This window comes from Garra rufa, chromosome 13, assembly GCF_049309525.1.
Source record: "Garra rufa chromosome 13, GarRuf1.0, whole genome shotgun sequence".
In the NCBI taxonomy this organism is placed as follows: domain Eukaryota; kingdom Metazoa; phylum Chordata; class Actinopteri; order Cypriniformes; family Cyprinidae; genus Garra; species Garra rufa.
This window is the reverse complement of record NC_133373.1, coordinates 40,462,581-40,481,248: the sequence shown is the minus strand read 5'-3', so window position 1 is coordinate 40,481,248 and position 18,668 is coordinate 40,462,581. Positions and strand designations below refer to the sequence as shown.

General features: G+C 38.0%; 1 protein-coding gene across 3 annotated transcripts in view; it reads left to right on the top strand.

The window, feature by feature from the left end:
- The window catches only part of LOC141348667 (DLA class I histocompatibility antigen, A9/A9 alpha chain-like), a 100,066-nt gene that overhangs the window by 74,087 nt on the left and 7,311 nt on the right, over positions 1-18,668 (top strand). For 2 of the 3 annotated variants that reach the window (XM_073852945.1, XM_073852944.1), the window contains exons 4-7: positions 7,645-7,935; positions 8,071-8,193; positions 8,297-8,341; positions 8,444-8,640. The exons of the other annotated variant lie outside the window; for it this stretch is intronic. In XM_073852945.1, coding sequence (XP_073709046.1) covers positions 7,645-7,935; positions 8,071-8,193; positions 8,297-8,341; positions 8,444-8,466 — 482 coding nt within the window. In that variant the 3' untranslated portion in view covers positions 8,467-8,640. Of the gene's footprint in view, positions 1-7,644; positions 7,936-8,070; positions 8,194-8,296; positions 8,342-8,443; positions 8,641-18,668 lie in introns of those variants that run through there. 3 annotated transcript variants of the gene reach the window in all.

Sequence of the window (18,668 nt, the reverse complement as noted above, 5' to 3'; positions counted from 1 at the left end):
CCACTAAAATGTCTGCAGTCTATTATTAAAATATATTCAATACTCAATGAATTGTTAAAAAAATTAAGTTGAATAAATGATTCAAGGACTCGTTCATGAAGAATTAACTTGTTTCATTTCTGAAAGAATCAACATTTTTTTTGAATGACTCTCTTTTTCATCAGTCACTTGTCGCCACCTGCTGACGTTATGGTGTAATTGATACAATATTTATTTGAAGCGTTGTCACTTTAAAAAAAGGTGATTTATTCTAATTTGTTCGCTGCTGTATACAACAGTGTTTATATCCGAACTATAAACTATTATTCCAGTACTTTTGTGATTATTTGGATGTTTGTAACACAGAAACAGCGATGCAAATGCCTGTGTAAAGCTGTTTCATACGCATTAAACTGTTCTCTCTGGGCAGCGCGAACGCAGGTTTGAATGTCACATTGTGATTGAAGGCTTTAATTCAGTCATAAGCTGAATTCTGTCATTTAGTCACAAGGCTGCATGGGTGACTGAATCTGTTTGCGATCTGGCTAGTTAATTAAATACCGAAAAACATCAAACAAAGGCTTCAAATCTGAGTTAGGCAAACGAAAACATAAGGTAAGCGGTAAACTACCTACTAAAGACTTTTTTTTTTTTTTATCACGGACAGTTGGATTTCTAGTTCTTGGAGAACAAATAAAAATGCATAAAACATATTTTTTTTGTGGAGTGAATGGTCCATCTTCAAAAAGACAGACAGACAGACTTATAAAGGGTAACTCATAATTAAACACAGGTGACCGGAATCTTGACAAACGAGGGTTAAACCAAATCACAACAGAATGACAGGGGGAGACAAAGGGAGAAACCAATGACCAAAAGACAGAACTGTGACACCAGGACACTGGTTATTAAATGCTTACAAAATACATACCAGGAAATAGGCTTTTTGCAAGGCTTTCTCGCCATTCAGTCTCAACAAAAAGAGGTGTTTATAGACAATTACAGAAAGTATAAAAATATGGGACAAATTGTTCATCATTTCATCTAGGATAGTCCTTTTTACAAGAAGGATAGAAGCCCTAGAAGAGATCCATAACAGATCTCAGAGAGTCGGACAAAGAGGGAGAAAGCTACTCTACATTTATTGATTTCAACAACACAAATATTTAATTATGTATAATTTACCAGTTTTTTAAAAAATTAAAACATATTTTTGTCAGTTTCAATTCAAGGTGATAAATGAGCTTGCACTGGTCCAAATTTCAAAGTGTTATACATTTTTGTATTTTGTCTTCTATAAAATCCCAATATTTGATCATCTCATCTGGATGGATGACTCTCTTATTGGAGTCTCTGGTGCGACAGGTGCAGAAAGGAGAACAAACTTCTTTTATGAAGAATATTTCTGCTGTACATTTTCATACATCTCTACATTTTCATACATCAAATTAAAGATCCCTTGAAAATTATTCTGTTGAATAAATTTGAAATGATGTTTTATTAAAGTTCAGGAGGAGCATGTTCAGCATTCAGATACCAATTTAACACAAGTCTGTTAGAGCAGGGCGTCCACACAATATGATTTCTGTAATAGCGCTGTTTATTTAACAAAACTCCAATGTGGATTAGTGATTTTGAATATTAAAGTGCAAAAAGAGTGCTAAATATTATGTCTATGTGTTTCTGTGTGAATGAATAGTGCAGTTTAAAGCCATCTACAGTCTAAATACTGTGACCTTTGCTGACATTTAAGAGCTGTATTGTGGTCTGGTTCCTATGATTTCAAAACTGGAATTGAGAATTGTGAATTTCACTGGTATACCAAATATTGGTGTCATAACATTATTTATTTATAGCGTTACTGGACCAACTGGGCCAGTAGAAAAATCTTTAGTCACTGCATAGTGGTTGAACACCTTCTGCCTGTCACGCCCCATGGACTGTCTGTTTGGTTTTGCCCATTGTTTCACCCCCATTGGACTGTTGTATTTGGTTTTTCATTCTGCCCATATTTACTCCTTTCTGTTCCTGTCCTCGTCACCTGCACTATTGTCAAATTACCCACACCTGTCTTGTCTTATCTTGTCTATTTAAGCTATGTTCAGTTCAGTCTTCCTTGTGTGATATTAACATCATGTTGGATATGTGTTCATCAATTCTCAATTCTCCTCTGTTCGTCTCAGACACCTGATCGTGACAGAATATTGCACCAGCTAAAGTTAAGCAGCGTGATTTTCCCATTTTCCTGTGAATTTCAGCGTGATTTTCTCTTGCTGGAGCAGTGGAGCCTTTCCCTCAAGGACCATACCAGACTGTCTGTGGAAATCGCCAACCTAACCCACTACCCGGACGACACTCGACAGGACGAGGCTGAATGCCGAGTGCAGAGCGCGGTTGTCCGGGCATGATCCTCTAGGAAATTTCGCTGCCAATATTGAGTGGGTGCTGGTGTCCAGCAGATCTTCGCAAACTGTGGAGGACGACACCAACCCCACTCTTGACCCAGATCCCAGCCAACCCACACCCCGACACACGGAGCCAGAGCCCGATACCACCGCAGACGGAGAGCCATAGCTGGTTGCGACAGAGCCATCAACAATGGGAGCCTCGGTCTGCCTCGGTCACCAGAGCCTTTGGCTCCGCCTTGGCCTAGAGGGCTGCACTGGGATTGGGACCCAACGTAAATCTCGCGGGAGCGGGCGGTTTGAACTTTGCTGCGGGCAGGAATGGGCGGCTAAAAAAAGCACTGCGAGATCGGGATGCTCACCCCCAATTTCCACCAGATGTGGAACGTCTGCGGAACGGCTCCGCTGCGTGACAGCTCCGTGTTCCGTTGTCCGTCAATACCCACCAGGTCCAGATTTGTTGCGGAACGGCTGCGGTCATGACTGACAGCTGACGTCACGAGGCCCCATGTAATCTCGTGAATTCTGGTGTGATCGCGCGATATGTAGTTTCTATAAACAGAACTACCAAACCAGGAACAGTTTTCCATCCAGAAGAGTATAGGATAGAACTCTTTTCTGAATTACCTACCGACCTCAATAACCTTCATCCATCGTGTCAACGGGGTTAAAACTTCAACAAGCCTGTCTCCGCCCATTATGACGTTTTCAAGGTGTAGTGTAGGGAAATATGAGCGCGGTGTATTTTATTTTGAAAATTAAACGGATCTTTTATTTTGTTTCTGGCTGTTCTGTTTTGTCACTCGAACTTCCTGTCCTGCGTACTCTGCCCTGTAGTGCTGCGGAGCGCTCCGGCATTCAGCAAAAATAGAAGCTCTGCGTATCTGCTCCGGAGGGCTGCGGATCGCCGGAGTCGGAACGCAGCTGTACCGCATTCAGTGGAAATACACTCATTGACTTTAATGGAAACCTATTGACTCCGCCGCCGTGCCGGAGCCGTAACGCAGCCGGTGGAAATTGGGGGTCAGCACGCTTTGTGTTAGTGAGGAAAAAAGTCTTGCACTTACTTCGTTTTCAGGATACGGAGGTATTCCAATAAGGTAAAGTGCAACTCCATTCATTGGAAAGCTTAACTTGTTTTGCAGGGGGATTTCGAGAGGGGGTTTCGGGAAAACCTGTCCAGTTTTCTTCCGTCCACTCGCCTTTTTCCCGTTGTTTGGGCTGCCCCGCATTGCCCTCCCTCTTCCCTCGCCCGATGCAAATCCGTTCTGTACTGCTAACGGCCTGTCTACGGCACAACGCGCTGGATTAGTCTGTGTGTTGTAATGAGTGGCGCGGCGCTCCCTCCTCTGGCTGCATACGGCGATTACGTGAAAAAAAGTACTTGAAGTCGGTAGCCTAAGCGTTTTAGAAGTCCCCGGTAGCCCAGGCTACTATTCCCTACCAGTGTGTCAGAATACATGCAGGCCAGGGAAAGAAACAAACATGAATCTCTTTAATAACAGCAATACAAATACGTTTTTTTTCCCTGCGGGACGGGAGAAGAGGCAAAATCAATGCATTTCTATTATCGTGCGGGAATAAATTCTCAGAGTTTTGCGGGTGCGGGCGGGAGTGGACATACATATTGCGGGAGCGGGCGGGAGTGTAACACACACGTTGCGGGAGCGGGCGGTAATGGTCAGAAATTCGGCGGGCGCGGGCGGGAGCGGGATAAAGAAAACAGTCCCGCGCAGGGCTCTACCTTGGCCCTCCGGATCCTCTGTGTTACCCAGGATCATCGGCTCTCCGCCTCAGGCTCTACCGCCACCTGCTCCTCCTCTGTTGTTCAGCCCCCTGGAGTCATCAGCCCTTCCTCCACCATGGACGAGGTTGCGCCTACCGGGAGGGGGTGTAATGTCACATGTTTTGCCTATTGTTTCACCCCACTCACCCCCCACCCCCCGTTGGACTGTTGTATTTGGTTTTTCCCTCTGCCCATATTTGGTCCTTCCTGTTTCTGCCCTCCTTAATTGCACTATTATTATTAAATTACCCACACCTGTCTTGTTTTATCTTGTCTATTTAAGCTGTGTTCAGTTCAGTCTTCCTTGTGCGATATTAACGTTATGTTGGAAATGTGTTCACTTGTCTCCCTCTCTGGATTTCCCTGTTTGATTTACCTTTTGGAGATTTTATTAAAGAACTTTTGTTTAATTATCGTCTCTGTTCGTCTCATACACCCGACTGTGACACTGCCCTGGTTCCTAATATCTTAAGTCTTTGGATAGACTATCGTTTTAAGTAACTGCGTAACAGAACTGTAAACCACAAACCGGTAAATCAGGTTCAACTTCAGCTCAAGCTCTTCTCTGGCTTGCTTCAGGACGCTGTAAATATAGTACTGAGATCTGCAAGAAACAAAAAATACACCTGTATTTTGAATTACAGGGAGCTTAATCTAGAGAGCAATGTTCTTTCTTGTGTTTGTGTGGTCATGTTTAGGAGTCACCACAGCAGGTATGTCATTTTGTATATCATTTTGAACTGCTTAATGGTATTTCAGAAATGTAGGCAGCAGTTGTGTAGCATTGCAAATGTTCAGATATATAATATTGATTAACAGTAACATCTTATATGTTGTTTATTGTTTAGATTCCATTTATCACATTGTCTTTCTGAAACTAGAAAAGGGAAATATTTTTTTGAAAGGCAGACAGAATTAATTTTCATACAAAGACAGTGATTAAGTTAACTTTTTAGTCATTTTTTCATTCATTTTGAATCATTTGCACAACTCAGATGCATATAACGTATAATAAAATTTTATTTTCACTTTTTTTAAAATCTACTTTCTAATAGATATGTTTTGATCACTGATCGAATTACGAGGCCAGCCAGCCAATCACAACTGAAATTGAAAGGATGCAGCATCATTTGTTTCCATTCAAAATTTGGCGAAAAAAAAAAAAATGGTTGCTAAATTAAATCAGCTAAAATTTAGTACAAATGAATTCACATAATTGAAGAATTGCAAAATAGTACAAATGAAAGGGCCATACATTATGTATGCAGAGGATTTGAAGCAGCTCAAAAATGCCTGACTCACTATTAAGCATATTATGTCTTACCCTATATAAAGTTAAAAAATTCAGAATCTACAAAATGTTAATTATTTTACCACAGAAAAGAGAGTTCATTCAAAATGCATGTTATTGTTTATTTACTACTGACCTGAATAAGACATTTCACATAAAAGATGTTTACATAATAGTCCACAAGAAAAAATAATAATTGAATTTATAAAAATTAGCCTGTTTACATCCACTTGATTTATAAAACTGTGTTCTTACCTCAATGATCCACAGCTGTGTTTTGTTTGTTTGTTTGTTTGTTTGTTTGTTTAGTGATTGTTGTTCATGAGTCCCTTGTTTGTCCTGAACAGTTAAACTGCTTGCTGTTCTTCAGACAGACAAATACTTTGGTTTTCCAGCATTTTTGTGTATTTGAACCCTTTCCAACAATGACTGGATGATTTTGAGATCCATCGTTTAACACTTAAACAACAATTACAGAAGGTTCAAAAGCTCACTGATGCTCCAGAAGGAAAAACCATACATTAACTTTTTGAATTTGAAGATCAGGGTAAATTTAGCTGATTTTGTCTTCTTGGAAACATTTAACTATATTCTGTACCACCTGAAGTACTAAATGTAAAAATATGGGTAACACTTTATAATAACGTTCAGTTGTAAGTCATTTATAAGTGATCATGAAATAATAATTTACAAAACATTCACAAATGATTAATAAGTGATATGCTAACAATTTGTGTATGTTTTGTTAATTCATTTACATGTCCATTACAAGTTCATTTACAAGTAATTTGTTCATTATGAACTAATCACTTACAAAACATGACTATGTGTTTATAAATGATTAATATGATTTTGAAATCATTTTATTGTAAGTAATATGCTAAAGATTTACAAATCTGTCGTAAATTATCTTAAAAAATAGCAATCATGAAATTATCAAACAGATCCTTAGTAGATGGTTAATAAATTACTAGTTAATATAATAATAATCAATTATTAATCATTGAAATGTCAACATTGTACTATTATCTCATTAAATCGTTATTAATCATGAACAAATGATGATCAAACCATTAGTAAATGTTCAGTATAATTTATGTATGTTTCATTAAAGTTGTAAGCTGGTCTGTTAAAAAGCACCCTTCATTTCCGAAACATCATAATACTTCTACTAATAATAATAATAATAATAACCACAAACAAATTAACTAATTAATACTTTATTATTTTGCCTTATGTGTCTCTCTTTGTGTAGAAGAATGCATTGTCATATGTAACGGTCTGATTTGATGGCATACTAATGTATGCTTGTTGTTTATCCACAGGTTCGCATTCACTAATGGCTTTTGTGACATATATAGGTGGACAAACACAATTTCCTGAGTTTAGTGTTGTGTTGATGTTGGATGATGTCCAAATAGGATATTATGATTCGATCACATGGACTTTTTTACATCGCAGACTGAGTGATTCAAAGTATGATGATGAAGAGCAAACTGATGCAATTTATGTATTTCGTGAAGTGTATAACAGCATGAAAGATCGAGCAGATTATCTTAAGGAACATCTAAATCACACAGATGGTGAGAACTATAGTCTACATATCAGTATTAGCACAATACTGATTAGAACATTTAATAACATAGCTTTTATGTTTTTATTTATCTAAAGCTTTTGGTGTAGAAACAAGAAAACTAGATGTACTATGTCAGGAAAAAATAACAAGTCTTTATTATTTATTTATGTATTTTTTAATTCATTTGAAGGTATACATGTTCAACAGAGGCTTGCCGGATGCGAACTGTTGAACAATAGTAAGCCAGGTCTGTTTTATTTCTGGGATGCTTTCAGTGGACAAAACATGGAAGAGTTCACCTTTGACATGGGAAAAAATGATATCCAGATGAAAATTCCATGGATGGTAACATGGGACCAAGTAAAAAGGCTAAAAGTAAAATTTATGTATGAAAATGTTTACCATCCTATTTGCATTAAAGTTTTGCAGAGGTACCTGAATATGGAGAAGAACAATGTGATGAGAAAATGTGAGAGAATCAACCTGAGTAACTTCAGTTAAAATGTTATAAATCATGATTAGCATAAATTAATGAATGATGTATTCATTAATTAATCAATGAACCAAACTGTTTAATAACAATAACACTTTTCGTCCTTCTCTGTAGTGAAACCCAGAGTTAGACTCATAAGGAAGACGCTCCCAGACTTTAAAGGGCTTCAGATCAGCTGTCTGGCCACTGGTTTTTACCCGCGTCACATTAACCTGACCCTGTTCAGAGATGGTCAGCCTGTGGATGATGATCAAATCACAGGAGGAGAGATTCTGCCCAATGGAGACGGGACTTACCAGATGAGGAAGAGTTTGGTGATCAGTGAAGAAGAGCTACGTGAGGGACATAAATACAACTGCACAATGAAGCACCTCAATCTGGACAACAAACTGGACATTACATTTGGTAAAGAAAATCTAAGTAAAATGAAATGAAATAAAATTTGAAATTAGGTTTAATAAAAACAACAAAACAAACTGTCTGTAGATTACTGTTATTTTTTTTATTTTTTATTTTTTAATCGCTTCACCCCAATTTCAGATGTGGCTGAATATGAGCCAGGATCCTTCAGTCTGTCTGTAGTGATCGGTGTGCTGGTGTTAATGTGTGTGGCTGTTCTCATCATAACTGCACTTGTCATATGGAAGAAGAGAAGTGCTGCTGGTAAATGTTCTGTAAACTCTCTCAGAGTTCAGTGTATGCATTTTCATGTTTCTGTAGTGTTATTGTTTATTCATCCTGGTTTAATTGTGTCATTCCTATTCAGGACAAGGATCTGAGACATCAAAGAGTGATTACTATCTTACTCCATGTAAGTAACTGTTTTATGGAGTAATATGAATTAATTAATATTTTCATTTCAGGCTTAATTTTGAACATGACAAGATTAAGTTATTTTTATTTTTTCTTTCAGCTTCTGTGGAAGAAAAAACATAAATAGTTGAGCCTGTTTGGAGTGAAATCATGATATTAAAAACATTATCACCTGCTGTATTGTTGTGCATTGTTTGTATAATAGTGAATTATTTTGACACTCGTATTTTCTGTTGGATGGTATTTATGGTGTTATAGATATTTGGCATGTTGAATAAAATTATGAGTCATCATGTATACATGAGTCATCTACTTTTTTGTCTTTTATGTTATAAACAGTGTCATGGGAGATTATTCCCTACAGCAACAGGACACCTGACACATCTAATGCTATATGACACTGCTTTGGAGCATTGAAAAGTTATTAGAAAGAGCAACAAAAGCTTTATCTTGTAAATGAAGTTCTAAGCAATGCATATTACTAATCAGAAATTAAGTTTTGATATATTGACGGTAGAAAATGTACAAAATATCTTTATGGAACATGATCTTTACTTAATATCCTAATGATTTTTGGCATAAAAGAAAAATCCATAATTTTCACCCATACAATGTATTTTTTTTTTTGTATTGCTACAAACAGGGGCGTAGATTTAGGGTGGATGGAGGGGATGTGTCCCCACCAATATCCTCCAACCATTGAAATGTCCCCACCAATAATTTAATCCACTTAAAAAAAATTGCGCTGTCAACAAATCACGTTCTCTCCTTGAGTTCTCCCGCCCCCAAAACACATATGAACATTTTGATTGGCTGTGCCTTTCCCTGCTATCATGTGAGAGGCTATGGCTGCATTCAGATACAAGCAGTGCCAAATGCAGTGGATTTTTTTTCCTGTGCAAGAATGTGTGTTGGGTGTGTTTTTTACAGTCTATGGGTGACATACATGTGAGGATGGCAGCAGCAAAAAAAAAAAAAAGAAGATAGACATAAGGAGCTTTTTTTCAAAGAAAAGTGTAAGTCACTTGAAGTTTGCTAGTGAATCCATCAAAGTCCATTAAAGTAAGGACAACTGTTAACGTTAATGCTAGTATTTATTTATTTTTATTTTTATTTTTACCGCTTTGACGCACATTCATTATAGAAGGGCAGGCTATCAGTGATGCGCGGGTCAATGTATAAACAACCTGAACCCGACTGACGTTTTCAACTAACCAGCCTGCTACTCGGACCGCAAAAAAAGAAAAAGAAAATATTGTACCCGACCCACTTCCTGACCCGCATGTTTAATATTTGCGACTGAAACCAGCGATTATGCGGCTATGGTGGAGATGCTTTCACTGTCAAACATCATTCGGCATTAATTAGGAATTTTTGTCAAAAGAAATGTCCTTGATTACAAGAAAAATACAGATTGTTCTTGTTGTGATTTATTTTGTCTTTCCTTTATACAGATTTAAATAGTTTCGTTTTCGAAGTAGGCTACTCTAAATTATGTCAGTGATTCTCCGATGTGAAATATGATCAATAATTATTTTATTTCGATCTACAGTGTAATAAGCCTATAGCCCTAAATATATAGACTACAAGCTAATTCCTTTTTTCTTAACTTTTAACTTCTTCTAAAAATTATTAAGAATATTAAATCAACTTAATAGGCTAGGTTAACAACTTTTCTTATACAAACATAACGAATGCACTTCAAAACGAAATTTTCATATATAAATTCAGGAATCGCGAATATGACAAAATAATATTATGTTATATTAAATGTATAGCTATAATAGTTGTATCAAATGAATAAGGAAATAGTGCCTTGAATTTATTAAGTAATGTTTAATTTAGTTCGTTTCGCTCTCTGGAAATGTAAAGAAAAAATACGGTTTTTACTTGGAATTCGTTTTTAATCCCTGGTTTTAAACAAGCATAAACATGAGATAATTTATATATTATTGCTTGAATAAACGTTAAAAATTGTGCTAGAAATTTTATAATTAAGGAAATTAAACAGACCTAGGCATTTGAAAAGATAGTGAAATGTGTCTAATAATTGCAAAAAGAAAGAGAAGCATTGGACATAATCAAAATATTCCAGACATTTATACCATTTTCTTAACAATTAAGATGCTGCATGTGTTTATCCAGTCTAATCGAAGTGTGCGTCTCTCCTCCGACTTTCCCAACAAAAATCCCACCCCCCTCAGAAAATACATAAGCTGACATTACTGAGTTACGTGCGTTTAAAAGTAGCCTATTAAAATGGTACAATGGCATTGCTCAGTTCAACGTGTTGGGAAATCGGGCATTTTGTCCCGCGTCAGCATTTATTCAACAGTTACTGTGCGTTCACACCGCCGCCGGCGAGAGCGTCAAAATTCGCTCTGGCCGCCCTGCAAGCAACGCTGTAGAAAGATTCCTTGACGCTCTGACGATCGAACGCTTGGTCTTGTATTTAAAGCGGCCGCAAAGCAAACAAGCATTTCGATCTTGTGCAGACTGACAACAAGTAGGGTGCGAGTTAGTTAACCTCATTAAATATTTTAAACATGAAAATAAGACATCGAATTTAATTGTAGTTACATGTTTGCTAACGAAATAAACTAATTAAAAGCCATTTGTATAGTGTGGGTTTTGTGTTCATGGTTAAGTGCAAACTTAAAAACAGGGACACGTCGTAGATTATGGGGAAACCCGTCACAGCAATAATTAACTTCTCCATTTTACTTGGGAACTAATGTGGCCGGAACCAAGTTTACAGGACTGCGTTCTTTGGAAACCTCTCAGCGGTGAACTTCTACATTCCGATTGGTTGCCGCCGAGCCGCGTCATAGCTCATTACCATAAAGTTGACCTGACTTCAACTCTCCCCGACGCCCACACCGCCCAAAACGCGCCGTGCCGCTCTCGCCGCCGGCTCACATTGAAAATGAATGACTTCCGGCCACTTTGACGCTCTCGCCGGCGGCGGTGTGAACGCACAGTTAGGGGTGAGCGGGGCACAACCTAACGCGGGGTTAATTGTAACACACGTGGTTTAAATATTTCCACACAAGCTAGCATAACTAAATTTACGGTATTTACTAGTTGCCATAGCAACACTATGCAGAGAAAAAAGAGCGCCAAAATTCAAAAACCTTTTGAAGATATCCGTCACGATTCTGGTCTGTGGCTGCGTCCGAAATCGCCTACTTCTCTACTATTTAGTAGGGGAAAGCAGTAGGCGAGCGAATAAGTATGTCCGAATCCTTAGTATTTATAAAAGAGTAGGCGAGAATTAGTAGGCCAGTGCACTAATTCTCGCGAGATTCGGGCGTACGTCTACTTAAAGTGCGTCCGAATATGCCTACTTCTCTACTATATAGTAGGGGAAAAGCAGTAGGCGAGCGAATAAGTATGTCCGAAACCTCAGTATTCATAAAAGAGTAGTCGAGAAGTTCCCGGATGGCCTACTGCGTCTGCCCAGATTATTGAGTTCTCGTCCGATGGTTACTTTTCTATCCCAGGAGGCCACGCGCGAGCAAACATAAAAATGAAGAAGAAGAGCATACGTCATAATCGAACATGGCGGCAAATTTGGATGAGGGTTTCAAATGTGAGTATTACAAACCAAAACATGGTTCCTAATTTGCATTTGTTGAAGTACTGTACAGCAAATTTTTGAAAGTTTAAAGACGCTAAATGGTGTAGTGTAATTGTGATTTTGTTTTAAAATCGCGTTTTATCATGTAACCTTATAGCTAACAGTAATTGTTAAGTTCCAGGAATCACACGTACGTTTCCAAAGTGGATTTACATACATATTAAACCATATTTGTCTTAAATACGATTACTAAATGGCTATTTAATGTCCGGTAGTAAAATTTTCTATATGAATTTCATACGACTGTGTTTAATAGGTCCTAACGTTACATGTGATGTGAAGTAAATATCTGATGTTAGGGTTAGGTGATGTAAATGTGTGCTATTGTGTAGTACAATTTACTGTTGTCAGCACTATGTGCAATAGATGAATGTAAGTAATGTAAATACATTTCCATTAAATAATTAAATGTAAGTAATCTATTTATTTGTCGAATAGTACTGTTAAACGATAAGGAATATTTGTGTTGGATAAAAAGCTACTTAACATCATCAAGCACCTCAATATGTAAATGTAGGGTTGAGCACAAATCTCAGAGGTTACTTGAATATTGTCTGGTTGTTACAGGGACAGATGAGCACACACATCTGCTTATTAGGTGGAGAGCGGCTAATGAAGCCCTCTTCACCAAAAAGCGGAATGCTGCCATCAAAGGCTTTGAGTGAGTATACTACAGAAATGAATAAAAAACTCTGTTTTAAGAAATCCTAAGTTGTAGTTTATTTCAAATGAAATTTTTACAACTTTTCCTTTTTGATTTCTGTTTATTTGCTGCAGAGCTTTTGTGGAGGAGCAGGGCCTTCAAGGCAGAGTGACAACAGCATTTGTAAAAAAAAAAAAAGGGAAAACCTCAAACAAAAATATAAAGTAAGATCATTTTGTTAGTTCTAATACAGAAATCAAATTACATTGTGCTATTAAAATGAATGCTTTTGTATATGTTTGTGCATTTTTGTAGGAACTGAAATGTCCACAGACCGGTGTTGGCACTGAGGATGGAGCGCACACAGCAGCATCCTGGAAATGGTATAGTGCCATGGATGAGGCAATTGGGGGCAGACCCTCCATCACTCCACCTGCCCTTATTGCCTCATCCTTTCCAGATGTTGCTGTGTGTTCTTCATCCTCAGCGAGCCTAGAGCCAGCGAGGGCCAAACGAAAAAGGCCAAAACAACTGGAGGACATAATAACAGAGATGGAGGAGAGGGAAGCGGAGCGAGAGCGAGAGCGACAAGTGAGACAGGAAAGACAAGACCGAGAAGCAAGAGAACGAGAAGAGAGATGGCAACGAGAAGTAAGGGAGAGAGAGGAAAGGAGAGACCGGGAGACAAAGGAAAGGGATGAAAGATTCCTTTCCCTCCTCGAAATTCTTTCAAAAAAATAAATATGAAAAAGACAAAAGTATGTTCTGATCATTTACACATTTATGTGTAAGAACAAACATATTTTCAAAAATTAAATGAAATTGAATATAATCTCAATAGTCAACATTTAAAGTGGACCAAAACCTTTTATCAAAGCTGTCCTAAAACCAAAACAATACCTGTTCTTGTCTTATTCTTTGAACTTTTCTGATTCACTTAAAATGTTCACTTGTGTGTATGCGCATATATATAGTGTGACCTCCTTTACACTTGAGCAGTCAAAGGAACCTGGCTTTTTAAAAGTTAAATTAAGAATATATAAATTTTTTTAAATTTTTTTAAATATAAATCTTTTTTTAAAGACTTCTTTAGGCAACATCAGTAAGAAAATGTCAAACAACAAAGTGTGAAGCTTATCACATTACTTGTTATCAGAAGTCCTTTTCCCGTCCTTTTCCGTTTAATTTTAAGAAAACCAGGTTCCTTCGGTTGCTCAAGTGTAAAGGTCACATTAAATTCTTGCCACATATGGTCATTATACCATTGCTACAACAATATCAAATCATGGCATAAGTATAGTATGCACAATACTATGTTTATAAAACAATCTCTAGGCATTTACAGAATATAATATACACTTTTAGATAATTAGTTATAACTTTGAGATGGAGATATTCATAAATGAAATATTTATGAAGTGATCAATATTTTGTGAAAATGTGTTATGTTGTAATGTACAAAAGATGTTCATACAATAGTTTTAATTGTGTGTATTATGTGACTTCTAAATGCATACAGAGCACACAAGGATATTCAAGGCAGGTCAGGGAAGGCTACTGCCCTGAAGGGGCCAATTCCAACACACCTGTCAGTAATTTTCAATTAGTCAGTTATTAATTGGTTTAAATAGATTGTTCAGGTGTGTATAATTAGGGTACAAAAAACTCTGTGGGACAATGACCCTCCATGACCCAAGTTGAACTTTACACTATTTAAACAAACTACTTAAAGTTTTGCATTAACTTTACACAGTAAAATAGCAACTGAATGGTTAGTGCACCCATACATATAAATTCATTCAGTATTTACTTTTTTTTACTCTTTAACCCACCAAATAAAAATATATAAATGTATGTAATTTATAGCAGAGAACATTAAAAAAGGTTTAAAAAAATAAATTACATTTATTTACATGTATGCATTTGACAGATGCTTTTATCCAAAATGATTTACCATGCATTTATTACAGGGACAATGACCCAGAAGCAACCTGGAGTAAAGTGGCTTGCATACAGACACTGGTGGAGATGTCTGCAGAGATCGACCAGTTCAGCTTACCAGTTCAGTAGTAACACTCAGTAGTAAAACCACAAAAGTAATGACGCTATAACAAAAATAAATATGTAACTGTAAACATAAAATGCTGACATGAATTACAAAACATGTTTAATCCTTTTAAATGTTTTACAGATAATCATGCTCATGGAGAGCAGGCACACAGATGTTTGGAGCAGACACCGCAGCAGCCAGGTTGTTCCGCACATCTTCTCCCACTCTTGCCTGAAGGTTGTGGGGTTCAGGGGGGCCGTCATCATGGTCTTCCTCAGCCTCTGCCTCAATGATGTCGCCATTGAGAAGAGCGAGATTGTGAAGCACAGCACAGCACGCGACCACTTCAGGCACGAAGGCAGGGCTGATCTCTAAGGCCTTGAAGAAAATCGAGCGCCAGCGTGTCTTCATCATCCCGAAAGCTCTCTCAACGATGTTACGGGCACGGGAGTGCTTGCTGTTGAAACGAGCCTGCACAGGGTTCTGTGGGTGCACTCAGGCAAGGATAGCCACCATCCCCAAGGATGCACTTTCCTGGTGGTGGATAAAGGCTGCCAGTGTAGACAGGGCTGTTCCTCAGCACTCTGGCATCGTGCACAGACCCAGGATATCCCACGAAGACATCAAGGAATTTCCCCTGGTGATCAGTGATGGCCTGGAGTTGGATCGAATGAAACAACTTCCTGTTGTAGTAACAGTGGGAGTTATTAGCTGGAGGTTTTATGCGGATTTGACAGCCGTCTATTGCACCAACTGCCCTGCTGAATGCTGGTGACCCAGCCAGCTGTGCAAATCCTGCTCCCACTGCCTCCAGGTCATCACCGATTGGAAAGAAAATCACCCTCCTCAAAATTCCCATGATTGCCTGGCTTACTCTGTGCACAATGTCATGCACAGAGGACTTAGGGATATCAAAGGTCTGTGCTACCATCCTGTAGGATGCAGAATGGGCCAACCAGTAGAGGAATACAAGCACCTCGATGTCTGTCTCCCATCCATGGTCAGATTCCAGTCTGAGTGCACCAATGAGGGACATGATGGACGGCAAAGACAGGCGAAGGTGGACACGGTGGTCAGCTGCTTCATCAAAAAAGAGCTGCAGAATTGGCACAGCTCTGTTTAGATGGCAGTAAGACGTGGGGTTGATCACCTGTAAATATGTTACAGTTTGTTAGAATGATACATTTGAATAAAGATTTCTTTCATGTGTTGTTCACTTATTTATTCATACCGTTTACTCATTTTTGTTCATCCTATCATTGTAAGTTAAATATAAATATATTATTCATGCATTAATTGATTGCTTGACGGAAAATTTATGTATTCACACCAGCTGCATTTGTCTACCATTCATGCATACAATTTCATGATAATACAAATAAAAAATACATTTTGCTTATTTTAAATACTTTTCAGTAAGAAAATTAAAATAATTATTTATTAATATTATAGTGCAGCCAATACTATAGTGGTAAATGGTAATTTTCAAGAATTTGTACTTACACTTTTAGAATATAAAACCAGTCTTCTCCAAAGGCGAGATCTTCTAATGGCTGCCCGACGTCTCCTTTGTGCAGACTGTTGTGCAGATATTGCAAACATTTTTGTTGAAGTTGCAGATACCAAACAAGTCACAATACAAGCTACTGATGGAATCAGGTGTTAGATCACCTGTCGGTCATATCTTTTAAATTGATGCGCTTGTGATAACGTCATGGGTCACATGATAACGTAAACATGGCGGATGAGATCTGGAGCCCATTCATACTCAACGAGATTTGGCTGTTGAGTAGGTACTCTTTTAGCGCTCGTTAAGTAAGTACTTATTGAAATTAAGTACCTACTCATTGAGTAGGCGATTTCGGACGCAGCCTGTGTTTCTGTGTCTGTGTTTAAAGACTTTTATTATGTAGTTTTTGTCTCTCATTGTTGACTGTCTCCCTGCCACTCTGCTCCCTTGTTTATCACCATGGACACTCATTTGACCACACCCACTTCCTCGTTAGTTACCACCGGTTTCCAATTAGATCTCTCCCTCTGCCCTGTGTATAAATAGTCCTTGTGTTTCCTCTGTGCCTTGTCGGTTGTTAGATGTGTAATGGTTGTTTCTGCCCTTGTCTGAGTTCCTGTTCCCTCTGGATTTTATTGTTTTGTCACGGATTCCAATAAACTACTGCATCTAGATTCTCTTTCGCCTTGTATCTTCCAGCAACGTTACAATATCGCTGAATATTTATTTTACCATAGTAAAAGTACATTTCTGGCTGAAGTAAACTTTTCATTTCAGTTTTTAGTATTCATTTAAAATTAGACAAAACTGCTCTTATTTTAATCTCCAATTTGCTATTTATCAGTTTAGATAGTTTATTAATGCTTGGCAAACCAGCAAAAGACTTTGTATTAAACTCCGGTCGTGCAGATGGGGAACGTTGTAACACTGTGTTACAATATGCCCCGCTGTTACTAAACTATGCTATTCTCTGACATTAGCGGTGCAATTTACACTATTGACTTCTAAGGATTTTGACAAGAAACCACAAGAAACAGGTGAATAAAGGCTGACAATCAATGTTTAATGTTCAGATGTTATTATTTCAAGAAATGTAAAGCATTTTGGCTGGTTTATGTGTGTCATGGTCTATGAGAGATGTGTGTGGAGGGAGTGGAGTGTTTTTCTGAATGTCTAAATGTGTTTCATTTATTTGTCCACCTTGTTTTGAACTACTGTACAGCTGTGTGTTGCGATCAGGGCCGTTCAAAGCATTGTTGCGATATGTTCATTGTCAAACTCCAAAATTAGATTATTTTTATTTTTTAAAAAAAAAACCTCATTACTTCATTTGAAAAAGTTAACACATGTATTTTACTGACAAAATATTTTAGTTTGTTGTGTATACTTTTTTCATTCGATCAGATAACATTTTAAGCTGTCATATGGTCGTGTTACAGCGTGCCCCTCAGATGTTACAATGTACCCCACCTACGGGGCATGTTGTCACGTTTCACTTCCTTTCTTTTGAGGTAAATAACGAAAAACGTATACACTGTAAATATGAAACAAAGCGATATATTTGTACTAGACAAGTGTGAAAATAACGTGGATAAAAAATTGTACTCTGAACCCCACGTGGATTTACATAAACCGCGAAATTCAAAAAGTGTTAGGTTGTGCCCCGCTCTCCCCTAATAACGCTCAACATTCAAAAGGTAAATATTCAGCCAATAAAGTGTAGGTCTATGTATTTAATAGAAAATTGCGTCTAGTACTATATAAATTACAAAGGTTTAATTGGCATCTTTATTTCAAATGACCCCCCTGGTGAAAAAAACAGCTAAAACCAGCCTAGGCTGGTTGGCTGGTTTTAGCTGGTCAACCAGCCTGGTTTTAGCTGGTCATAGCTGGTCGCCAGGCTGGTTTTAGAGGGGTTTTGGCCATTTTTCCAGCCTGGCCAGGCTGGTCTTAGCTGGTCAGGCTGGAAAACCACCAGCTAAAACCAGCCTGACCAGCCTGGCCAGGCTGGGAGACCAGCTAAAACCAGCTACTTCCAGCTTAAACCAGCTTAAACCAGCTAATACCAGCCAACCAGCCTAGGCTGGTTTTAGCTGTTTTTTTCAGCGGGGCCGACCGACCGCGTCCCGAATATCATTAAAAATATTTTTGGATGACTTGTAACCGCGGGTAACCGCAGGCACCCGCTAATTTTGGATCAACCCGCGCATCACTCCAGGCTATATCTGTGAATACGGACTTAAAACCAACAGCAGATTAAACAGCTAAATGTAAAAGTATAAATATGATCCCTGTCAGTTCTCCTAATCTAATGACGACTATTTGTCAGAAATCAGTCTTGTGAAAGAAATTGATATGCTACATACTAATATTGCCATGGCTAGAATTTTGTTGACAGTTCACCAATAGACAATCCACTTTGCACAAATAGTTTTTAAAATGCATTCACTGACTTGGCAAACATTAATGATTTGATTCGAGA